At 40.1% G+C, this 26,413-nt stretch overlaps 1 protein-coding gene across 33 annotated transcripts in view; it reads right to left on the reverse strand.

The window, feature by feature from the left end:
• Positions 1-26,413, reverse strand: part of CAST (calpastatin) — a 106,502-nt gene that overhangs the window by 48,192 nt on the left and 31,897 nt on the right. For 17 of the 33 annotated variants that reach the window (XM_074383213.1, XM_074383202.1, XM_074383203.1 and 14 more), the window contains exons 3-4: positions 22,921-22,992; positions 4,202-4,261 (exon numbers count right to left, since the gene is read on the reverse strand). In XM_074383213.1, coding sequence (XP_074239314.1) covers positions 4,202-4,261; positions 22,921-22,992 — 132 coding nt within the window. Of the gene's footprint in view, positions 1-4,201; positions 4,262-15,864; positions 15,987-22,920; positions 22,993-26,413 lie in introns of those variants that run through there. The other 16 variants (XM_010340301.3, XM_039468847.2, XM_039468829.2 and 13 more) reach the window with 2 other exon arrangements.

A 26,413-nucleotide genomic window follows, 5' to 3' on the forward strand; every position in this document is an offset into this window, starting at 1 on the left:
TACATTCTAAGGTCCTGAGCAAATATTTCAGTTTGTGTTTACATTTTTTCAGTGAAGGTTTTTTTCAGCGAAGGTTTCCATTAATAAAATTAATTTCTCATTGCTTTCCTTTCCCCGTGTAAAGACTACGTGAATATCATTTTTTCCTGTGTATCCAAAGTTTAGTTTATGATCAAGTAGTGACAGATGTAATTGAAAGCTTTATGACATTCTGTCAACATAATCCTAAAGAGATTGTAAATATACAATGCATGGATTTTTATTGAGCACAGCATAGTCCTGTATGTAGAGATCTAATTTAAAGTTCTAGAAATGCTTCTAAAGGACTGGTTGTAATTTAGCATCTTTAGTATGATATTTTACAGTTTTAGCCAACTAAATGTTACTTGTGCTTAAAAAAAAAGTAAGTACATGCATGCATACTCAATATAGGCAAGATATAAATCAGGAATAAAACTTGATTAAACTTTTCATGGACTTTTCAAAGTCAGAGATTACAAACTAGGGTCTAATGCTTCCTGCTTTTTCTTTCCTTTTTATCTGCTTGGTGGTATCAGCACAAACTTCTGTTTTTTGTTGTTGTTTTATTTTTAATTTGAAGAGGCTAAAGTCAAATATCCTCTTAATTTATCATGTCTTCTACTTGAGTAATGAAGAGACATACTGTCCTCAAATAATGGCCCCTCGCTATGCCAACACACTATTTTGGGAAGGAAACAAAGCTTATGACTGAAATGTTTTTAAAGAAAATTTTAAATTGGATCCTTTCACACTACATCCTCATTAATGAGTTTCTATTTATGGTACTACCCTTTCAGTTTATGCAAATGTAATTTATTAAATGATTAACAAGGAAAATAAGCCAGCTGGCAGTAGAGTGGTTAGAATCTATTAATAGCTTTCAATTTGTAATTTGGCAATCAAGATTTTGCATGGATTACAACAATTAAGAATTGTACACTACAATTAAGAATATATGCTCACAGACACAGGCAGCTTATAGTGCAATGCACATTTAAATCAGTAATGGCTAAAGTTATTTTTGTGGTGGTTCTGCTGAACATAATAATGACGACCATAATGACTAATGTGTATCAATCACCTCTCGGTGTCAACTCACTTTAACTTCATAATAATCCTATGAGACAAGTATTATTATACCCATTGCAGAGATGAGAAATTGAGGTTAGACATCCCCGGTGGACCTGAGGCTGTGTGTTCTAGTCACCACACTGCACTATCTCTCCAGCCCTGGCCAACAGACAACTCCTTCCGGACACTTGCAATAGGACAGGCATTGTCTGATATACGTTATGTTTTCTTACACAGTCTTGTGAGATAGGTACTATTATCACCTTCTTCCAAACTGTACTAATACAGAAACCAAAGCGAAAAGAGATTGCCCAATATCACTGCTGATGCGGAACCAAGTTCCAGGGAAAGAGACTTGAAGCCAAAAGTGGTCCCTAGTCAGCCACTGGGGATGTTTCATTATGTGCATCTTATTTTCGTCACTCCCTCTCTTCTCCCTCCTACTTTTGTCCAGTTTAGGACTGCCAAGAATTCTCACGATTAATTCTTAGAGAAGGGTGAAGAGTTTGCTGACATTTGTTCTAGATAACAGGGCACACTTGAAATAAACATTGGCCCTTGAGCTGAGGCACAGGGGATTAGAATCAGGCAACAGGATGAAAAAGAACCAAAAGAATAAAAAGGAAATCCTATGTTTCTGACTCTCTTTCCTATCTCTCATTGGTTTTCATGCTCTCTAAATGCAACGAGTTTGCTTGTTTGTTTATTTATTTTTGAGACAGGATCTTGCTCTGTCACCCAGGCTGGAGTGCAGGGGTGCAGTCACAGCTCACTGCAGCTTTGATCTCCTGGGCTCAAGCCATCCTCCTGCCTCAGCCTCCCAAGTAGCTGAGACTACAAAAGTGCACCACTGCATCTGGATAATTTTTTGTAGACACAGGATCTTGCTATGTTGTCCAGGATGGTCTCAAACTCCTGGGTTCAAGTGATCCTCCTGACTTAATCTCACAAAATGCTGGGATTATAGGTGTGAGCCTATACCTGGCCTTAGTAAGAATTTTTATTTTGTAGATGCTTCTGGTATATTTTTTTAAATTAAGATTTTAAATTTTAGGCTTGACACAGTGGCTCATGCCTGTAATGCCAGCACTTTGGGAGGCTGAGATGGAAGGACTGCTTGAGCCCAGGAGTTTGAGACCAGCCTGGGCAACAAAGCAGGACCCTGTCTCTATAGAAAAATAAAACTACTAGCCAGGCATGGTGGTGTGCCCCTGTAATTCCAGCTACTCAGGAGGCTGAGGTAGGAGGATCACTTGCACCCAGGAGGTCAAGGTTGCAGCAAGCTATGATCATGCCACTACACTCCAGCCTGGGTGACAGAGTGAGACCCTGCCTCAAGAAAAAATTAATTTTTTAAGATTAAGATTGACATAATTAGGTAGAGAGGGCTAACAGATTAGAGATTATGTAATATATATTTTGAAAGCAATTTAGAAGTCAATGTAAATTGAAATACTAAATTTAAAAAGCAATAATTTTAGATTATAATTTTAAATGAATGCTAAATCACACTTATAAGAACTTAGATGTGGATAGTGTGTTTCTAGATATTTGTAATGTTTTTTGAAGATGATTCAAGATGAGGCCATATGATCCTTTGATAGCACTAAGTTATAGTGCCACACCACCTGGGATAGGAAACTCTAGGGAGAGCAAGGTGATATGAAAACAAAAGTAGATTGGTAATTTTAAACAAGGGCAATGTAATAATAACGGAGTTGGGGTAGCTCTTAAAGGCATTAAAGAAAATTGGCACACAAAAATTAGTTGAGAGAATTTTGAAAATCCTCCTTCTTTAATTCCCTCCCCTGAAATACTCCCAAGAGACAGACCTTGAGATACAGTAACTTAGGGAGAGGGTTTAAAAGTCACCTTCAGCCAGCTCTTCAGAACAAAGTGAACAATCCTACTAGAGAAAATTTTTAATTCTGAAATTAAAAAAAATAATCTTAAGAATAAATCTCGGCCGGGCGCGGTGGCTCACGCCTGTAATCCCAGCACTTTGGGAGGCCGAGGCAGGTGGATCACGAGGTCAAGAGATCGAGACCATCCTGGTCAACATGGTGAAACCCCGTCTCTACTAAAAATACAAAAATTAGCTGGGCATGGTGGCACACGCCTATAGTCCCAGCTACTAGGGAGGCTGAGGCAGGAGAATTGCTTGAACCCAGGAGGCAGAGGTTGCGGTGAGCCGAGATCGCGCCATTGCACTCCAGCCTGGTTAACAAGAGCGAAACTCCGTCTCAAAAAAAAAAAAAAAAAAAAAGAATAAATCCCAAATAGAGCTCAAGAAAGGTTTGTCAATAAAATGGTAACCCCACAAGACTGAAATATCAGAAAATAAAACTAAGGAAAGCATCTGAACTAACCAGTATGTTTTTATGTTTATTTAGTATAATCTTTCATTTTTATATTTATTTTTAAATGGCCAGAATAATAAGACCATTTTAGTGAGAAATTAATAATTTATGTTCTCATTTCAATGTTGAGAAATGAAGAGAAACAACTTCAATTAAAAAACTCAATCAAATCTAGGATCGAAACGAAAACAAAACTGGCCATGGGCATGGTGGCTCATTCCTGCAGTCCCAGCACTTTGGGTGGCCCAAGCGGAAGGATCGCTTCAGCCGAGGAATTTGAGACCAACTTTGACAACATAGTGAGACTCTGTCTCTACAAATAAACAACAACAACAACAGCAACAGCAACAAAAACAATTAGCTGGGCATGGTGGTGTGCCTCTGTATTTCCCAGGTACTTAAGAGGCCAAGATGGAAGGATCACTTGAGTCCAGGAGGTTGAGGCTGCAGTGAGCATAATCATTCCAGCCTGGGGGACAGAGCAAGACCTTGTCTCAAAACAAAACAAAACAACTCTAGCTGACTACACTTTTCTAGATACTCTAAAACCATGCAGCTGATGTTTGACCTAAGCATTGGAAGGAAAGCTGAGTTTTCTAAGATCCCCATCAATTAGGAAGAAAATGTTTACTTCCATAATTAAAACTTCCTAGCACATAGAACTCGTTGTCAACAATTAACCTACATTTGTTTTGCTTTGCAGCACAATCAACTTAAATCAGCATTCACTCAATTGGCATTCTTCATACCTTAGTTTCTGTGGGATTCATACTGGAAGACCTGCTGGTTGCACCAGAGGAAGCTGACACCTAGAAAGGAAAGAAAGAAATAGAAAGTTTGATTATCTTTAATCTGCAATCTATGTGGTCCTTCAGCTCCTCTTAATCATACTGCCCTTGGCCCTTTAACTTGGTTTTACCCAGTTTAGAGCACAAAAATCTAGTAGGAGGTGGTGCCCAGCAGTGAAAGCCTTTGTAACCAGATCAAATAGGTTCAAATTTTGGGTCTGCTATTTACTAAACAATCTCAAGTAAGATGCTTAAATTTTATTATGTTCAGTTTCCCAGCCTCGATTTTTCTTTCTTAGTTAACAACTATCTTGTAAGTTTAGTATAAGAATTACTCCCTGGCACATAATGGTTGCTCAGTAAATATTATTATAATTACTGTTTGTTATTTTCAGAAAAAACATGGACTTTGCAACTCAGCAAAATTTTGTTCAAACTCTAGCTGTGTTAATTGCAAGCGCTGTGACTCTGAGCCTTAGTTTTCCAGGTCCCTGTACAAATAAAGGCCAATAACATCTATTTGCAGGGTTGCATTTGAGACAATGTGCACTAAGTGTCTGGCAAATTGTAGATGTTCATTAAATTGCCAGTGTGCTATTCCTAATACATAAGAAAGAAGGAACAAGGAGAAAACTCCCAGAAATAGACTTGGGTGGATGAGAACTATTCTTTCAGTGACATGTAAGAAAGAGAAGGTGGAGACAAGGTTGCAGAGGGAATTCTGCTGTGTTACTAGTCTCATGTAGGCTCTTCTTGAAGGCAAGAGGCGATGAATAGTAACTGAAGTATTCAAGAAACACCCTTCTTCGGATGCTTGCAGTGTTGGAGTCAGCCCTGTGATCCAGTCATCTAAGTATTGGGATGTGCCTGTGGATACATGCATGGTTTGGAGTACTACTCTAGTACTTAACTTGTATTACACTGGTTAATATTAAACAGATAATTATCATCTTTGCAAACTCCTACCCAGACTTATTTAAAGCTCCTTAACATTTAAGTCCATTAGGTTTTACAGCCCAGGGATTCCATCTGGCATGAGCTTCCTTCTTAAGTAACTGACTCTGAGTAAACAGCTGCTACCCTGCCAACAATACCCAGGGAAGCCTGTAAGATGGACCTCACTCTGTCTCTAATGCCTGGCCCAAAGCTACTTCAAAGGCTGAGTCACAGGGCAGCATGAGCCCATCCCTGCTTCTCCTTTACCTTTCCCCACCCCCCAATACACTATCACTCAAGGTGATTGTATGAAACCCACTATAGCCTATGGCCCATGAACAAAATCACTTCCCCACAAACCTCAGTTAATGTAGAACACATCGATGCTTGTAGTTAAACTATCGTAATTTACATATAGAAATCCAAAGCGTTAGTATACTTATGTTTAAAAAATAATCATATAAACATAACTATTCCTGAGAACCCTTAGGCACCAACTGGATGCCCTATTCCACCAAAATACACACACACACACACACACACACACACACACACACACACAGACACACACACCAAGCCCCAGTCACTGTAGCAGGGCATAGAATGGCCTCTCTCACATTCTTTTTGGTACTGAATACTGGAAGATATACCAAGATAGATTTTCCCTCTGTCAAATTAATGGATAAATATATAAATATCTACTTTTTTCCTTGAAAATATTTTAACATGTTATGGGGATTAATGTCCCCATATTTATATAATTCTATCCTTCGACAAGTAGAATTAGTTGTACAAATTTACTTTGCTGCATTCCATTCCTTTAATGATTCCCCTCAACCGTGCGACACCAACATAGAAACTACACACTCTATGTGAAAGGGCTTCTGAAGCTGAAAATCTTTAGGTAGACATTAACTTATTTTCCACACATCCAAATGTATTAAATCATTCTTAAAAAATCACACAGCCTTGAATTGTCTAGCCTGCCTTTTTACTTTATTAAAAAATACCTTGAAGTGATCCTTAAATTCCAGAAAGGAAAAAACTTTCAAAGGACCCCCACCAACAGTAAAACCTCTACATAGAATAGCTATAAATCAGCAATGGAGCAGGGTATAGCGGGAATTCAACTCAAGGACTTGAACCCTGTTGGCAGCACAGATTCCTGCATGAAAGTTTTCTTCCCTCACCAAGACACTAACCATTTTAAAACTGAAATATGAAAGCTGCTTCATGGGAGTTAGAAATGGTGAATATGCCCACCCCATTATTAACCCATTTGACTCTGGCTTATTGCAGCTTGTTCACTTTTTATTCTCTCAGTAAAGACAAGCAACTTTCAATATTTGTAACCTCTAGTGAAAGACTGAATACACTTTCATTTTATATTCTTTTGCATTGTTTGAATTTCATGTCATTGATGTGCATAACATTTATAATAAAAAATTGTGAAGAGTTAATCCATAGATCTTCAAAGAGAAAGCACCTTAGTGATAAGGTTTAATACGAGCTTTAATACACAGGTTTTAAACAGATGGGAAAAATGGAATCTCATGTTCAAGATTTTACCAGAGTTAATTGACTCCCCAAGTATTTATCCAGTATACAGTCTGTGCCAGGTACTGTGCTGGGGACACAGTGGTGAAACCAATAGGCACATCCCTGCCCTGACGAAATCTATAGCTTAGTCAAAGATGGCGTTAGTAAAATAATTACTCCAACAATTATTTGCTACAAAGGAAAGTCATAGGGTTCCATAAGAATGTAGATGAGGGAACCATAGCTAGTTCAGCGGATAGTTGAGACAAGCAGTTCTCAGAATGTGGCCAGTTATGCCGTAACTGGAGGATAAGGAGGCAACCCTTGGGCTGGAAAGGAGCACTCTCTGCACGAGGATCCTCTGAGCTGTGTATGCCAGGCCTGGGAGCTTGGCCATCTGACTGCTGACCCAGTGTTGCTCTACTGCAGTGCCTGCCACTTGGCTGGTCCTGCTAACATCAACAGGCTGCCAATTTTAAAGCTGAACCATCAGTGCTCATATACACCAAAATACCTCTAAAGAATTAATACTGTAAATCCGACTTAAGTGCTGCTATCAAAATACTTCCCCTCCCAAATGGCACATGTAACTGTCTTAACATCCTGAATATTAATAATCATTTATAAACTTGAATTAAGGCACAAATCAGAGTAACAAGCAGCAGAGAAATATGCCTTAATATAAATCATTCTCCACTCACCCACCTATTCAACAACTATTATTTAAAAAGCAATGTACAGACGGGTGTAATGGCTCACACCTGCAATCCCAGCACTTTGGGTGGTTGAGATAGGAGGACTGCTTGAGTTGAGAAGTTGGAGACCAGTCTGGACAATATAGTGAGACCTTGTCTCTACAAAAAATTTAAGAATTAGCTGAGTGTGGTGGCATGGACCTGTAGTCCCAGCCACTTGGGAGGCTGAGGTGGGAAGCTTGCTTAACTGTCTTGTGAGACTGGATGGGAATGGGGAGGGTTGTAAGCTCCCCAGCAGGTCCTGGCAAGTGAGCCAGGGTGGGAGGGTAAGGGCTCCTGTAGAAGGGGATGGGGGGGCTCCCAGAATGTGTACCACTACATCTAGCTGATGGAACAATCATCCCTCAGCTCCTTACTTGTTTGTCTACCACACATTAGAGTCCTTTCACGTCTTCCTGGCCTCTTGCCAGGCACTTGCCACTGGATTACAGAAGTCCTCTCTGCCTCCCTTCCAGCCATGCAGCCTCACGGTGATCTCCCTTGAACCCAGCTGGCTTGGCTCAACTTGTGCAGAGTGAGGCATCGGATGCGTCAGATCTCTTTCTCCTCACACCAGACTTTGCTTCCGTTCTCCACCCCATCACTGGCAGCATTCCCATATCCTCCCACCTGCAACACTTGCCCTTCACATACCGGAACATGCCTTTGTTGAGGGTTGCTAAGAACATCGGGCTGCGTGCATGCAGTCTCCTTCTCCACTTGACAATCCAACAGCAGTTTCACTTGGAGTCACTGACTGTTCTCTCCTTGTCAGCTGCTGTGGCCTTAGGAGCCCTAGATTTCCCTCCCTATACCTCTGATACCTCTGACTTGTTTTCTTCTGGAGGCCTCTTCCACTTGCTCCATTCTTCCTGTATTTTTTTTTTTAACTTTAAGGTTCAGGGGTACATGTGTACATTTTTTTAAATAGGTAAATTGTGTGTTGTGGGGGTTTGGTGTACAGATTATTTCATCTCTGAGGTGATAAGCATAGTACCTGATAGGTATTTAGTTCTTCAATCCTATCCCTCCTTCCTCCCTCCAGTGTTCTTTAATATTTGGGCTCTGCCTTTTCTCTGATATTATTGCTCCCTCTGAACGTTGATTTCTCCCCATAACTTTAGGTGTCTCTTATTATGGGAGGAATTCTTCAAGCCTTATCAGCAACTCTACTTTATCACCAGTCTGTACTATTTTAACTTAAAGAGAAGAAGCCAAGAAAAGTAGATACAGGCTCAAATCTCTGCTCCAATGCTTAATTGCCCAAATTAACTAACCTCTTGGAGCCTCCATATTTCCTCATCTGTAAAATGGGGGTAATACCACCTGGATCTGAAGCTGCTCTTGGAAAATCACCTGGCATAGACTCACCGTTGATTCAGTGCCAGTTCCAGTCCTTATCACCATTACATCCTTTTCATTTCTACTGCTACCCTACTCCAGGTTTAATCACCTATCACCCACACCTGGATTATAGAAAGCTCCTTCTAATAGTTTCTGTCTAATAGTTGCCATCCTAATCCTTATTTGTCTCTCAATCCTTTCTGTCTCTGGTTGACTAATCTTTCTAAAAGAAACGTCTACCATGTTTCCACACCGATAAAATACCAATATGTCCTAGACAGTCTAATGCCTTCTGCCTGATTTTTAGATTCTCCATTATTTGACCTCTCTCATCATGGCCCCACATCAAGTCTCCCCTCCAGCCATGATGGTGTCCTTATGATCTCAGGAGCACTGCATCAGCCAGCATAACACATAGTAAGAGGGTGCAGTTGGACTCTTGTCTCAAGACCCTGGTAGGATCCAGCTGATGTTTAGTGCACATGCAACCTTGGGCAAGTTGCTTAACCTCTCCGTGCCTCAGTTTCCTCAAATGTAAAATTGAAATAGTAACAATTCTTGTTGGATTGTTTTGATAACTGTTTTAAGGATAAGTTGATGTATGTGAACCAATAACTGCTTGGCAAGGGGCAGGTGCTGGGCAAATGACAGTTATTGCTATCACCATCACTATCACACTCCCCTCCACTTCTGAGCCTTGAATCTTGCCATTCCCCCTGCCTAGAAAGCCTGTTGCCTGCCCAAGTTCCACGTCCCAACCCTTGAAGATGTAGGTCAAGATACAGTGTTTGCATCTGCTTTAGCTCTTATTATCGTCTCAGCTCCTGTGCTTGTACTCTTCACTTTAAAACTCAATCACGTATTCTGTGTGGGAAGGTTACTGAGCTCTTTTCTAAGTGTACATAATGTCTTATCAATGAAGCTATAGATTTATCAAGAGGCAGAGGTCATTTCTACTCTCCATATTGCCTATATAGTAGCAGAGGGGGCTCAAAAATCACAATTGATTCACATTTTTGTTTCCACTTTCTAGATGTCAATTTGTCTCATTTAAACAGAGAATAAAATACAGTTTTAATACTTCACTTTTTTTTAAGCAGAAATCAAGAACATACTTAATAGATCAAAAGACTTAAGTTTCCACCTGGGTGGACGCTAAGTGGCTCAGACTTCATGAGAGGTCAATTAAGTCTACTGAGAATCTAGTTTCTTATCATGGGAATACCATGAACCCCATAGAGTTACTGTGAGACTCAAATTAGACACATACCAAATTTAGAGCAATTTAGGCAAACAACAAAACAAATACAAAAAATTTTCTAAATTAAAAAATGTGAGAAATCAATAATTTTAACTTTTAAAAATACCTCTGCTAAATGTACAAGAGAAAAATGAATAATTTGTCCCAAACCATGATCAGATTCTTATTTAATAACACAGCCCAAATACTGAAATAAAGGCAATCATGTATGAAAAAAAGTTCTTTCCTCCCAATGTTTACAAAACAGCCAAATGTGAACTCCATGAGGGCAGGCACCAGCCTGTTTGAGCTGCCACCCATCCCATCCACAGAGTCTTAACACAGTAGTTGCTTAACAAGTATCTGAGATAAATGTATGAATCTGTGCATGAATAAACACAGAATATTATTTGATGGCACAAAACCAACATTGAGTTTTACTATTAGATCTTCAGAAATTCTGTTGCTAGCACAGATCAGAAAACCGATTAGAATAACACAATTTAAACATTAGATTAGGTCATTTACATTATTATTGTAATCAACCAGGAGTTGTACAACTTTTAAAAAACACACATACACACAAAGCCCTGAGCTGCTTCCTGTAAGACACCTGCAACAAAACAAGGCCACTCATGAGGGGCTTTTGTAAGGAAGACATGGACATTGTTTAAACACCATTTATAGGTCTATTGAACACAGGATTCCATTTTTCTTTCTGTAATGATAGATTATTCACTTCAGGAAATGAATATTCAGATGTCTGTTGTTTGCCATGCTGTCACAGCATGACATACATTCTTGCAATCCCTTTAATTATTAAGTATAATAATGGTGCTTTTAAAGAGACCTCCTAGAGTCATCTAACAAGGTATAATGTTTATGGTAGCAGAAAGTGTGATTCTGATGAAAGATAAACAATGGATCATCTATGAGTGAAATTCAGCCATCTCGTTTGGGGAGAATATGGCATTGTGCTAACAGATCTAGTTATGGTGCTAACTTACACCTCAGAACATAGTGTTTGACAAGTTTGATTGTGGTAAGATCTTAGGTACAACACAATGCCACAGGTTGTCAGAAGAGGGAGACTATTTCTGAGGTGCCGGTTTGGAAGATGGTTAGGAAAGGCTTCACAGACAAGGCAGGGACTATTTATTGGATGCTTATTGTAGTGTCAGCTACAGGGAGGTGGTGACTTACAGAATTCCATATACCAGGAACTGTGACAGGTGCTCCCTGTATCTGATTTTAATACATCATCATAAAATCCTGAGAGGTAAACATTATTATCTGCACTTTATCAATGAGAAAACTGAGGCTTAGAGAAGTTAAATAACTTATCTAAGATTACACAGTTAAGAAGTCGCTGAGTCTGAATCTGAACATAGATATAACATTAATGCCCATAAACTTTTTGCTGTAACAAGTTGACTGCCCTCATTTCAAATATTAAAACAAAATATTTTGATTTTACAAAACGCATAGGCTGGATCAGACAGGCATTCCAGGTGAGCAAAACAGCTTGCGCAAGACTTAGAGGGAGGAAAGTACCAGAGACAATCAGTCCAGAATGCAACAGGTTAGATGAAGTCGAATGCAAAAATTTAGAGAATTTGGACTATTAGGAAGAAACTGAAGATAACTATTGCTTGGCAGAGTAGGCATACATTCATAAAATATGTTACAAGGAAACAGTTTAGTTAAAAATAAAGAGTTTTACTTGTTCTGGGGAGTGCAGAGCACATGAAGCTTTGGCCTCTGATGCAACATGGGGGCAGACCTCAAAATAAACATACAAGCATTGCCTAGCAACTGCAACAATAGTCACAGCTGATCTGTGCTCTAAATCCAAGCTAGAAGGACAACTGGTCATACTCTCTGAGTATCTGATTATGAGCTCTGATACTGGACCATCCCAAGAACTTAAGGAAGAAAAAAAAAATCCACATAAGGCATGAAGTTGAGCTTTCAGCTCTACAAGGCAATTGCTTCATTTTCATTGCTTTTCAAACTCTAGGTTTCCAGCACTTTTTGATGGGATAATAATTTTGTAAGTAAAGAGAAGAGCAAGCTACAAAGCCTAGGTCAGTTATCGAAGAATAGAAAAACTTTTTTGTTTTTTCCTGAAGTTGTATTCACGTCTCTAGGGATTCTAGTTGCTTTTCCTGATGTATGAAATAATTCCAACTATGCCTAATCTTTGACTGCCCACAATGAAGCAAAATAGGGAAGTCAGGTCCAGAAAATGCAGAACACTTTCTGCTTTTTGTCCCTCCCCTAGAAGTTTGACAGGTGAGGATTTACATAAGCCTGTGAACCAAGCACTTTCTGCTAACAGGCTCTACAGGAGCCATGAGGAAGACTGCCCTTGACTAACCATGTGACTTGGAGCTCTTAATCTTTCTTGCACTCCTTTTCTTTATTTGCAAACTGTAGGCCTTGAGAATCCTGTAGTTCTGCAACTCTAATATTATATGCTATACTTTAGTGAAGGGCATTAAATAATGCGCCCAAGAATAGATGTTCAATTGGGAAACAGGGGTTAATAGCATGGGCTCTGGAATCCCACAGACTTGAGGCCTAATTCTGGTTGCACAACTCCAGGCAGGCTGCTTAATCCTTCAAAATTTGAGGTTTTTAAATTCATTTAATGGATGTAAAAAATGATGCCTATTTCATAAGATAGCAGTGAGGATTAAATGAGGGTATGTGCATAAAGTGCTTGGTTTGGTGCCTGGCATGTGGTACATCTATAGACAGCAGTGATTTTTATTATTTTATGAATGCCAACAGCCTCCGAAGTTTCTTTGCTTGGCCTCAGGATGACAGAGTAACTCTGTGCTGTCCACTGCTTTTTGTTTTGTTTTGTTCTGTTTGAGACGAAGTATCACTCTGCCACCCAGCTGAGGTGCCGTGGTGCAATCTCGGCTCACAACAACCTCCACCTCCTGGGTTCAAGCAATTCTCCTGTCTCAGCCTCCCAAGTAGCTGGGACTACAGGTGTGCCCCACCACATCTAGCTAACTTTTGTATTTTTAGTAGAGAGGGGGTTTCACCATATTGGTCAGGCTGGTTTCAAACTCCTGAACTCAGGTGATTCCTCTGCCTCGGCCTCCCAAAGTGCTGGGATTACAGATGTGAGCCACCATGCCCAGCCTGACCACTGCTTTGAGAAGTTACACATCGATCTTTCTCAAAGAAAAGAATCTGCAATATTATTTTACACTGTGGCATTTTCTTTGGATTGAAATGCAGAGTTGGTTTAGACTCACGTTCCAGTCAAATAAGGAGGAATCTTGGTAGCAAGAGCATATATTTGTTACAACCCTGACAGATTATGAGCTTATCTAAAGAATATATGACTATTGATGATATAATTATGGTATAAGAATGACTGAGTATTTTTATGGCTTTCCATCAAAATGGTATGGCTTAATTCTTTTTTTTTTTTTTTTTTTTGATACAGGGTCTTATCACTCTGTCACCCATGCTGGCAGGCAGCACCACAATCACAGCTAACTAAAATTTCAACCTCCCAGGCTCAATTGATCCTCTCACCTTAGCCTCCCAAGTAGCTGGGGCCACATAGGTGTGCATCACCATGCCTGGCTAATTTTTAAATTTTTTGTAGAGACAGGTCTTGCTGTGTTGCTTAGGCTGGTCTTGAACTCCTGGCCTCAAATGATTTTCCCTCCTCAGCCTTCTAAAGTGCTGAGATTACAGGCATAAGCCACCATGCCTAGTCCTTTTTAATATCTCTTATCCAATTAAAAAAAGTTTGGAGGTAGTACCCAACTAAAGTTCATTTAAATGCAAGAAAGTGCTTTTGGTCATGCTCCATCATTCAGTGGGAGCAAAGAGCCCTAACCAATTTGGAATTGTCACCCAAAATGCCAAGAGTATGCCTTTTGAGAAATAGCAAAATGACATTTTTAAGTCAAGAGTGTCCACAGAGAAAAAATAAAATACAATGTTTGTGAAGACCCCCTGTAACTTTCTAGCATGCAGATTGCTAATTCAATATATCAGAAAAACTATGCAATATGTTCTTCTTATGAGGTCAGACACACCAATGCTAAAACAGATACCCCAGATACATATGATCTCAAAATTGAGAGAATTATAAAGTATAATGAAAGAGCAGATACAAAGATATATACGAACATAGAAAAGCATGGGCTACAGAGTTTTTATTTGAATAGGACTAATTAAGATAGTTCACATTTTGAAAAAAAGTAAATGTTTCCACCTAAGAAGTAGTGATCACTTAAAGTTAACTGTTCTTATAACCGTGAATAGAAACATACTTGGCCAATTTTAAGTTTGTTCAAATGAAAAGAAAATGCTTTCTTTTTCTTTTTGGCTTCATTATTTCAAACTGTTATTTGACATACTATCTTTGACATTTTCATTGCAGGAGAGATGTTATACTCAATCAATTCTACCAGAGAGTAATCAATGAACCAAAACTCCCCAGTAATTCTATATAATCAACTATTCTCAAACATTGAGACTCTTCTTTCAAAGTATCTCAACTGAACCACAGCAAATATTTATGCTTGAATGTGCTGCTTCATGAACACTGTTTCACAATCTACAAAGCATGCCGGTTCGTAACAGACACCAAGGGTCCCTGCTGCACACACACAGGTTCCCCAGTCAGTCTCATTGCTATAGGTGGCTTACTCCTCCCTCAGTCTACAGATGTGGCCTTTCCTTGTTCAGCAAGATTTTGCTAAATTTCCCTGCTTCATTTTAATCCCATATTGCCTCCTAGAACACAGGCAGCATACCGTCTCCACCAAATTCCCAGCAACTCAATATTCCTTTTAGATACTGAAAAATCAGTGTGCAAACGTCGAATTCATGCCTACAGGCAGAACATCAGAAAGAGGCACTCTATATTAATATAAGCTCTAGTACGGATTACTTTCCCCTTTTGAACAGCTGATGCCACTCCTTGTTGAGCTTCCCCGCAATGCAGAGGTTTTTCCTCTGAAAACATCTCAAACAGCAGGAACTTTCTGGAGCTGCTGATTAAGCATTTCTGTCATTCTGATGCATAAGTGGGTTCCCAGAAAACTAGAGAGGCCCCAAAGTCCCGACCCTTAGGGAGGCTGTCTAAACTCTCTGCCTCATTTTCCAAAGCTGCAGAATGGGAATAAAGAACTTGCCCCCTGCCTGTGTGTAAGTGGAGAATGCCGGGTCCCTAACCACACGGAAGAGATTGTTAAATCTCTGTGAAAACACTCTGTAGTCTTAAAAGATAGATACAAAGTAACCCTCAGTGATGTTAGCCTACAACGGTCTCAGGCTGTGTCAAGGAAATGGAACCGAAACATGTTACAACACTTGCCGCGCCACACCCAGCATGTATCAGGTGCGCAGAAAGGTCAGAGTGAGCTCAGGCTCTAAAACGGAGGTCATCACCGGGTGGGGCAGGGCTGGGGAGGAGGAGGGCCATCTCCAACCCCGGGGATCAAGGTGCCAAACCAAACTGACATAGCTGCTGCTTTCCTTCCTTCGGCCCTTGTCCCGAACAACCCCGCTGTGTTGAAACCTCACGCGCCCGGTCACCAGATACATTCCCAGCGGAAGGTGCAGTCACCGTCTTACCGACGGGGAGGAGCACCGCCAAGAAACCCAGCTAAACCCAGAACGCGCAGTATCGCCAGGGTCGCCGCGGTAGGAAGAGCGCACGTCCAGAGCCCGGGGAGTCTGCTGAAGGCTCCGGGCACCGGACACGCAGGGCCGGGCGCGGGGGGCACGGGCCGCTCGACCCGGGAGCACGCGCGGCCCCGAGCAAAGCGGCGGAAGACGGTACTCACGCTGCGTGCACTCCGGACCCCGGAGACGGCGGCTCGGTTTTCAGGAGGTCTGCATTCCCGGCTGCGCTCGGCTCCCGCGGCTTCCGCTGGGAGCTCCAGCCCGGCTCGCAGAGTGCGACGGGGAGGGGCGGTCCCGGGACACGCCGACGCAGGAGGCGCCCCGCCCCGCCCCCGGCGGCCCCGCCCCGGGAGCCCGGGATGCGTGTGGAGGGACGTCCAGCTCCGTGGACTCGTCCTGCGCCTGGCATCTGGAGACTGGCTCACTCAGTAACGCGGCCTGTGACGCGGGCCACGTGCTGTGTGCGCTGCGCTCGGCCGGCTGATGACAGGTAGCGCTCCCTCGCTCCCTTGGCTGTCACTCTGTGACTCCCAGAATAAGGGAACCACGCTGGGTGCCCTTCGCAAATAGGCTCCCCCCAAGACCTCTTTTGAAACTATAAAGTGGATTAGTAATGACTACAACCAGGATTTGCAAATGCAGTCAAAGCTGTGTAATGGATTTTTTTTTTTTAAAGTGTAGTTTAACATTCAGAATTCTGCCAGATTATTTTATATTATAGTATATTACAGACTTCAAAATTAATAAGAATAGATTTGAAACCAGTGGCTACAATATAAATTCATGAGTCTATACTCCTGTAAAGAAATGAATGAATAAGTGAATAGAGGAGTTAAGCCACTCTTTCTTATAGAAGAAGGCCAACTAATAAATATTGAATGGATGATGAAGTTAGAGAAAAAATTATAAAAATTTAAAAAATATATACGAAAAGCTATACACCAACCACATTAAAGCTCTGAACCCTGAACTTGGGTATGAATGAAGGAGGTGGTGATGGTCACTGTTTGGGGAACACAAGACCTCAGGACAGGCTGGACACAGTGCTGTGTCGAGTCATGACAAGTGATGGCCAGAGGAATGAAAAAGGTGAACGCATCCACACAGCTTTGTGCCCCATACCTACACCACCAAGCAGTCAAGGCAGGTAGGGCCCTTTGACATCCCCTTCAAGGTACTCCTCCCAGCCACCTTATTTTTTTTCTTTTATTTCTGTGAAAAATCTGGTGAAATAAGAGCCTTTCCAACTTTAAGAGGCTAACATTTCCAGAGCAGAAGACTCTGTCCTTATTATATATATATACATACATACATACATACATATATATATAAAATATAAAGTCTCTATATATACACATATGCATTTATCAACCTCCACCTCCCAGGTTCAAGCAATACTCCTGCCTCTGCCTCCTGAGTAGCTGGGATTACAGGTGTACAGCACCACATCTGGCTAATTTTTATATTTTTAGTAGAGACAGAGTTTCACCATGTTAGCCAGGCTGGTCTCAAACTCCCGAACTGAAGTGATCTGCCCAGCTCGGCCTCCCAAAATGCTGGGATTACAGATGTCAGCCACTGCCCCCTGCCTTATAAATCTTGTTGGAAGTGTAGTGTATATATCCCCATTTTGTTGTTGTTGATCATTAGTATTGTCATTCCTTTTTAAAAATAAACTAAAACTCAGCTCATCTAGGTTTCACTGACATTAATTTCTCCTGTGACAAAAACAGCACAGGGTGACTAATTTGGGCCACACCCCATAGGGATGGGCCCTGGCCATAGCTTCCAGAGTTAGGCAGCTCAATGATGCCTATCTCTGAATGTATTTCTGTGCTCCTGAAGAGCACAGATGAGTAATCACATCGTTACAAAACAAATTTTCCGGCCGGACACAGTGGCTGACGCCTGTAAACCCAACACTTTGGGAGGCTGAGGTGGTGGATCACCTGAGGTCAGGAGTTCGAGATCAGCCTGGGTAACATGGTAGAACCCTGTCTTCACTAAAAATGCAAAAATTAGCCACGTGTGGTGTTGCGCGCCTGTAATCCCAGCTACTTGGGAGGCTGAGGCAGGAGTGTTGCTTGAACCCAAGAGGTGGAGGTTGCAGTGAGCTGAGATTGAACCATTGCATTCCTGCCTCGGTGACAGTGAGACCCTGTCTCCAAAAATAAATGAAATAAAATAAAAATAAACAGAAACAAATTTTCGGAACATTCTCTGCTGTAAGTAGAACAGGGCTCCTTTCCTTAGAGTGAAGGGAAACCGTGTTGTTCCATGGCTGTGCTGTGGCCATCACGATCCCTGAGGGTGTTCTTCCTGCCAGTGTGGTTCTCAAATCACCTGCATCTGAAACTCTGGGATTGCCTATTAAATATATGAAATCCTGGGCTTTCCCCACTCTGGTGAATCCAAATTTCTTGGCTTGGAATCTGAGAATTTGCATTTTAACCAGATTCTCCAGTTGGTGCTTAGGTTACGGGTAGCCTTAAACTACCTACCTTGAGCACAATTCAGTCTCCTGGCTGCTCAAAATGTGGCCGCCAAGCCAGCAGCAGCACACCAACTGGAAGCTTGCTGAAAAGCAGAATCTCAGTCTCATCCTGGACCTCCTGAATCAGAATCTTCATTTTAATAAAACCCACACTGACTTATTATGTACATTAAAAGGTGAGAATTACTGCTCCGGATCTTATTTCTCAAACCCTGGTTGTTATTTTTACATTACTTACATAATATTTTTTAAGCCTGCCATAGCCGTATTATTATAATTATTGTAATTATTATAAAATAATTAGATTTACTTTAACCTTCAATTCAGCCTTGCCATAAATAAAAATATCCATGGGATTAGGAGTTGATGCGCTAGCTTACTTTTTTTATAGCACATTAAAATATAAGCATAATTATTAAAATAAAAATGCTTTCTTGTCTAACACAGAGTCACCTCACAAACCACAGGTGGTAAGAGGATACTGTGGGCTGATTCTGGCACTGAATGTCAGCACACCCTCCACAATACCCAAAGAGTTAATCCAGACCCTCGCTCTTATTAGGGATGAGAAAAGTAAGAACCTGTGAAGAGAGCTGTGTTGCCAAAATTAGCACGGCTATTTATGGCAGACCCAGGACCAATCACAAAAGCATTTCTCTGATAGGTGCTTATTCCTTCATAGATCTCTTCCCACCTAGTCTGGGAGGGAAGTTGTTTGCACTTTCTTCTGTTTGAAAGGCCTAATGTTTCTGAATAACCTATTATCTATGGTTTTCCTTCTATACAGTTAGGTAATTCTCCTGTTTTCCTTTCTTTCATGGATATCTGTCATTCAGCAGGTGGCCACACATTTGAAAACCCTCACCACATATTGATAATTTCCCACCTCATCAGTTCACACCTTCCCAAAGCAGGATCCAGAAAACTCACACTCCCAGATTCCCTTGTAGCAGTGTGAAGGCATATGATTTACGATGGCCAATCAGATGTGTCAGACAAGAATGAGATTGGAAGTGAGCAACGTGTACAGGCTGCTGCCCACCAGGAAATCCACGTTATAATAAGGATTTTGAGTCTTCTGCATCAGTAGTGGCAGAGTCTGACACCCAGTTCTAAATGTGAAAGAAACTGAGCTGTGATGGCAGCAGGAGAAAGCCTCATAGTGTTACTGTGCATTGTTCCTGCTGTAAAGCTTTAGATTTCTTTTGCTGTATTTGCCTGGGTTTCTCCATCAGCTACTCTCTGTTCCTTAAGGAATTCCTTTTTGGCTCAGAGTGGGCTCTAATTGGAACTAACAACTTAAACCAGTACATCTTCTTAATAGCATGGCCTTCCACAGAGACATTCCTAATTCAATTTGAACCTTGGTTTCCTCACCTGAATAGTCAGGTTGGTGAAACAGAAGTTGTCTGAGAAGTCTTCCAGCAATGAAATTGCATAACTGATTATGGATCACAACTATTTTCATAGAGGTTTTAGTAAGAATCTGTATAATTTCTGCAGCCTCATCTTCACTTCTAATTTACCAAAAATTAGATTTTAAGAACTAAACAATTTATAATAATTATTTTAAATTAGAAATATTTACATCACTGAAGAGCACTGGATCTTTGAAACCCAAACCTGCATAGCAGAAGGGATGCTGTTTGAGGGCACAAATCCTCATTTTGTAAGCATTCTCATAAAACAGTTCTACGATATACAGAAACCATGCTGTAATACATAGCTTACACATATGCTTTAAATTAAGTACTTAATTTTTAAGACTTTAAAGTTTTAAAACTTTAATAAAACTTTACATTTTAATAATTGTAAAATTATCACTTATTTTAAATTTCAAATCAACTATTTCCCGAATCAAGAAAACTAGCACTAGTTCTCACTGTCAATTCTATCTACCACTCTGTCTCACCTTTTCCCATAATGTGTTGGGAGAATATTATTTGCCTGTGTGTGCCATGGTAACTGTGTAATAAAAGGCTTCAAGTTATGCTATTACCCCCAGCTTTTCTAAATGATGCATGGGTATGTAATTTCTTAAAGGGTAATGCTATGAGCTACAGACATTCCAATCTGGCATCAAAAGAAGAAATAAGCAACTACATTTCTTCAAAATTTTATAAAAGTTAAATATTTGAGGAAGGAAGAGGTGAACAATCAAACCCTGGAGAACTCAGTCAGGAAACTGGTGAATGAGTCAGAAAAGCACAGTAATAAAGAGAAACAGGAGACATAAGAATGGAAATGGGAGAGGACAGTGTTTTTAAAGCCAAGAAAACAATTTCGAGTTTGCTGTTAAATGCTAGAACAATAAATATGTGGCTAAACCATCTCCACTTCCCAGTTATGCTCTGCCCCTCCCAGCTCTTAAGACAGAACACAGTTTGTGGGGAGATGTTCAAGTTCTTTATAACTATCCCATCTCAGAAAAATTGGGTAACGTCCATGTTAAAAAAAAAAATGGAAAAGGTCTGATTCTTATGATTACGTTCAAGAAAAAATTGGGTGTGGTTTAGATAATAGCAAAACGTTTAGATAATGGCAAGTTCAGTTAATAAAAAGTTTAGGTAATAGCAAGTCTGGGAACATTTACAAATAACGCACTAAATCTCATTGGGTGGTTTTGCTAATGAGATGTATCATTTCTAGAGGCATAATTTAAGGGTATGCTAAATACAAGTCCTAATAACCATCAGAGTTAATCTTTTTTAGTTGGAGAATCTCTTTTATTTGGAGACCTGGAAACAACAGAATATGAAGACTAACAAGATCAGTCACAGAGAGGTCCATTTTCCCAGCATCCACTAAATGCCAGGGCCGGGGCTAAGTGTTAGTATATATTTCCTTTCATTTAAGCCTCTCAACAGCTCTGACAAGAGAAGTCCTATCCTCATTTTACAGATGAAGAAACTGAGGCTCAATGGACTGGACAAATCATAGTGACAAAGAGGAAATTCAAGCTTGTATTTGTTTGTGTCAGCAACAGTGTCTCACCCAGTGACCATCAATGCTGTGGTGTCTCCAGCAGTAAAGAATGGCTAAAAAAGAGCAGACCTCAGTTTTGAATTTATGTTGGTCCCAAACATTAATTAACTCCCTGTATTTACAATTCATTGTCTTTCAATGATTTTTATATTTTTACTGACTGGCAGAAGAGGGCTCTGAAAAGGAATTTAAAAGACATGGGTCTTAAAGTGGGATGGTGTTTAGCATTAAAGGGACTGGCCTCTTCTCGCTTCTCAGCTGATTATTTGTTGGGCACCATCAGGGGCTTTGAGAACAGTCAGAACTCTGAGTAACACTAAAATACTAACTCTTCACTGAGCAAGTGACATCTATGAGAAAGTCTGACTTTCATAAGATAGCCACCAATTTCAAACAAACAAACAAAAAAGTTTACTTCAAATAGTTGTATAGATAGTCCTGACACATAGGTTGAGGTTTTAGATAATCTTGGACATACTAAAAGACCACAACGTTGAAATGGGCTGAATATAACAATTTTTTTTTTTTTTTTTGAGACAGAGTTTGCAGTGGTGGCTCACTTCAACATCCACCTCTTGAGTTCAGGCAATTCTCCTGCCTCAGTCTCCCAAGTAACTGGGACTACAGGAGCATGTCACCATACCCAGCTAATTTTTGTACTTTTAATAGAGACAAGGTTTCACCATCTTGTCCAGACTGGTCTTGAACTCCTGACCTTGCAATCTGCTTGCCTTGGCCTCCCAAAACAATTTTATCAAAAACTACTAGCTAAAATCATAAAATTATACTTTCTTGTCTTTTTGTTTCCAAGGCAAGGTCTTGTTCTGTTGCCCAGGCTGGGCTTCAGTGGCACAGTCACAGTTCACTGCAGCCTCGACCTCCCAGACTCAAGAGATCCCCCCACCTAAGCCATCTGAGTAGCTGCGACTGCAGGCACGTACCACCAAGCCTGACTAATTTTTAGATTTTCTTTTTGTAGAGACAGGGTCTTACTATGTTGCTTAAGCTGTTCACAAACTCCTGGGCTCAAGTTATCCTCCTGCTTCAGCCTCCCAAAGTGCTGGGATTATAGGCATGAGCCACTGTGCCTGGCCGCTTTCTTGTCTTGAAAGGTGACGTTTCAGTGATTTTTATAAGTTGCAAAACTTTGAAGGGTTATATTACCAAAAATTGCTTAGATGGAGCTTTTGAGATCCAGCATTTTCAAAGACCTCATGACGGGAAACCTGGGTTCAAGCCCTGTCTCCATCTTACTGGTGTTGTGAGCTTGTCAAGGTTATTTAAACTCCTTGAGCTCTGGTTCCCTCATGTATAAAGGAATAATAAGAAGATTGTGAGGGGATTACATGATATAATTACATAGAGCACTTAGCAGAGTGCCTGGTGTGGTTAATGCCCATGAGGAGGATTTGAATTATTTTCTAAAGTGGGAGGACTACATTTTTACTCACAGTATGTGCAAAAGTATAATATTATCTACAGATAGTCTTGATAATTAATATTTGTTTAACACTTATCATATACCAAGTAGAATTTACAATAAGTGGTTTTTCTAGGTTTTAAATCACTCACATCATTATTAAGAAATTATATTCTGTCTTTCAGCACAGAAATGATACTTGGTTCAAAAACCTTCAGTGATATCCAGACACCGTTTGCCTTCCCTACAGGCCCCACCCACTAATGGTATCCCTGTAGAATACAGTAGGGGTCTTTTTATGTTCAGGAAATCACTAACCTTGCTGGCTGAGGCTGTTCCATCAGCATAGGCTCTGGAGGATTGACTGCTCCTGAGGCTTGTTGCTTTTTTCTTGAAAATAAAAAATATTAGTTTCAATGGGGAAAACACCTTACCAATATAGTCAAATGCAAACTTACATATCAATACAAATATTTTCTCAAGCAAAAATCAGACTAATATTTGAAACATACCCAAAGTAAACATATACTTTTAATTTTTCATAACTTTGCCTGAAGATGATATAAATATTAAAATGAAGAGTACATTGAATAAATCTCAATTGCTCAATATTCAGTGAGTTTGGAGAACTGCAAAACTCACCAGGGCAGTTGTCACACACTTCCAAGAACATCACTCTCCCTTCCAGTGCCACAGAGAGTATACAATGTTACAATGTCTATGGAGGGTGATTTAGCAATATGTATCAAGGATGCTACTCTACTTGTAAAAATGTATCTTAGGGAAATAAGAGAAGAGAAAAGGTATTTTGCTTCAAAGATATTCATCACAGTACTATAAGCCAAAAAAACTGAAAACAGGTTGGGTGCAGTGGCTCATGCCTGTAATCGCAGCACTTTGGAAGGCAGAGGCAGGTGGATCATGAGCTCAGGAGATGGAGACCATCCTGACTAATAGGGTGAAACCCCATCTCTACTAAAAATACAAAAGGTTAGCCAGGCATGATGGCACATGCCTGTAGTCTCAGCTTCTCAGGAGGCTGAGGCAGGAGAATTGCTTGAATCTGGGAGGCAGAGGTTGCAGTGAGCCAAGATCATGCAACTGCACTCCAGCCTGGGTGTCAGAGCAAGACTCTGTCTCAAAAAAAAAAAAAAAAAGAAAGAAAGCTGAAAACAATATCTATAATAATGAATGTTTATGAGTACTTATGGTGTGCCAGGTAATTATTCTATTAGAATAATAGAATTATAGATAATAATAGGATAAAAATGCTTTAAGAATAAAGCCTCTTAGAGCATTATTCTAAGTACTCTGAGTGTTTTAAATAGCCTGTGTAACAACATAAACCTGATACTATTGTTTTCCCCATTTTATGGGTGAGAACTGAGGAACGGAATGCATAAATTATTTGGCCATGGTCATAGTAAAAGGCAGGATGTCTTCTCCAGACTCTAATCTCCTACCTACCTATACTGCCTCCCATAATAGGGGGTTATGTTATTGCACAGCGAGAGGATGAAATATCATCTGGTTATTAAAAGTCATGACTTAGAAGAACACCTCATTAAATAAAAACATATTATTCATATTTTGTATAAAGTCAAATTATAAAATAGTATGTATAGCATGATCCCTTAAAGTCATATGAGGTTATTTTCTGATGGTGTAAAGGGTAATTTTTTAAAAGTCCTTCTTGGGCTTTTTTGTGTTTTCTTATGTAACCATTTTAATTGAGAAAAAGAAAATAAATGGAGGAAAAAAGGAAAGGTAAAAAACACAGTTGCTTTCTCAACAAGACCTTCATATCCTGTATCTCTTTCTTATGAGTATCTATATTCCAAAGAAGCAAGCATATAAACTATAAAGCTTTATAATGTAAAATGGTGTTATGCTCCAAGGTCTCTAAAGTGTGAATAATGTACTGTAAACAATGAATATGCCGAGTGCCGTGGCTCACACCTGTAATCACAGCACTTTGGGAGGCTGCAGTGGGTGGATCACGAGGTCAGGAGTTTGAGACCAGCCTGGGCAACTTGGTGAAACCCTCTCTACTAAAATACAAAAAATTAGCTGGGCGAGGTGGTGGACCCCTGTAATCCCAGCTTGGGAGGCTGAGGCAGAAGAATGGCTTGAATCTGAGAGGCGGAGGTTGGAGTGAGCCAAGATTGTGCCACTGCACTCTGGCCTGGGCACCTGGGCGACATAGCGAGACTCGTCTCAAAACAAACAAGCAACGAAAACAAAAAAAAAACAATAAAAAAGGCCACACTGAATACGAAAGGTAAGGTAATGCATGAATTAGCTGGTATATACCACATTAAAGTGTTCTATGTCTATGCAATAAACATTTTATATGTATATTGATAATTATTTGGTTTCATTCTTTAATATTTAGAATAAATATTTAGCCAAAGTTATATTTTCTAATTTATTGAAAATGCATGCCATGGAAGTTTGAACTGAAGTCTTCTTTTCCTTCAGGGTAAATTTTGCCTTAGCATGCCCAAAACTCAAAACTTAGCTTGCTGTCCTCAAAGCACAATCTCTATGTGTCCACTGGTCAACCACTCTAGGGGGCCTCACAGGCATTTGCAGGAGTTCAACCTCCCAAGCATCATCTGTAGAATAAACAAACAGTCTCTCCCAAGCACACACATACTACCATCAACCAAGGAAAGAAAAAAACCTAGATAAATGTGATAAGAACAAAACAGGGTGCTAAGAAGCTCGTGATATGTGAGATGTGGTAAAAGGAGGGGATAACCCATATTTTATCCAGATTGCAAGTCTTTTTAAAATCATCACAAATAATAACAAATAGCTTCTGACAACCTTAATGTACAAGTGGATTCTGTGTAAAAGACTGGACATAAGACATAAAGACAAGAATAACAGCAGCAGCAGCAGCATCCATTTCAACTTCATTACCTATCTCAGCCTCTCATTTTCCAGTGAGGAAACTGAAGGAGGTTAGGTATGTTTTCAATGTGACACAGCTGTCCCAAACTCCAGCTATTAGCTTTTGATCTTAGCTATAATTGAGGAAAGCCATGTCCCAATCCTGGGCTAATTACAGATTCCATTCACTACATCACAGCCCACATATTGGACGCCAGCTTACCTGTAAAGTCTGTAAATAGATTCCACTACTTACAATATGCCAAATAGGATCTGCCAATGAGAATTTAAAAACTTGTATTTTGGCAGTGATTAAACTATGAAGTTAAAAATAAGAACTGTAAACTTAATATACATGCTGAAAATGACTTACCAATAAATGAAATGCTTTTTAACTTAATGGAGGTTACCTCAACTTTCTTGTGGGTATGATCTGTTCCCCTAAAGACTGACCTGCTCTCAGAGCTGCCTGGATTACCTAGTCCATAAACGACCAATGTAGTTCAGCTGAAGTGAGAGTGGAATATGTAAAATGATCTTTCATTACATTTTAATCTAACAAATATTTATTAAGCTCTTTGTTGACATCTGGCACTCAAGATACAATGTAAAAGCTGGAAATACACCCATATACAGAGCAGACTCCTTCTTATTTTAAGATTGGTAATCAGAGTTTAATTACATATTGTTTTGGTCGATGTGCAAGACCTGGCCCCCTTTCTTCATTTGTGTATGACTTTACATATTCATTTGTTCATTCATTCACTGGGCAAACTATGAACCTGGTCCTATTCTAGGCAATGGGGATATAATGACCAATTAAACAGAAAAGGCTGCTGCTTTCACGGCTCTTACATTCCAGTAGAAAGACTCAGCCTCTAAGTAAGTCAACAAAAAAGCAAGATGATTTCGG

Source organism: Saimiri boliviensis, chromosome 1 (genome assembly GCF_048565385.1).
Source record: "Saimiri boliviensis isolate mSaiBol1 chromosome 1, mSaiBol1.pri, whole genome shotgun sequence".
Taxonomy (NCBI): Eukaryota; Metazoa; Chordata; class Mammalia; order Primates; family Cebidae; genus Saimiri; species Saimiri boliviensis.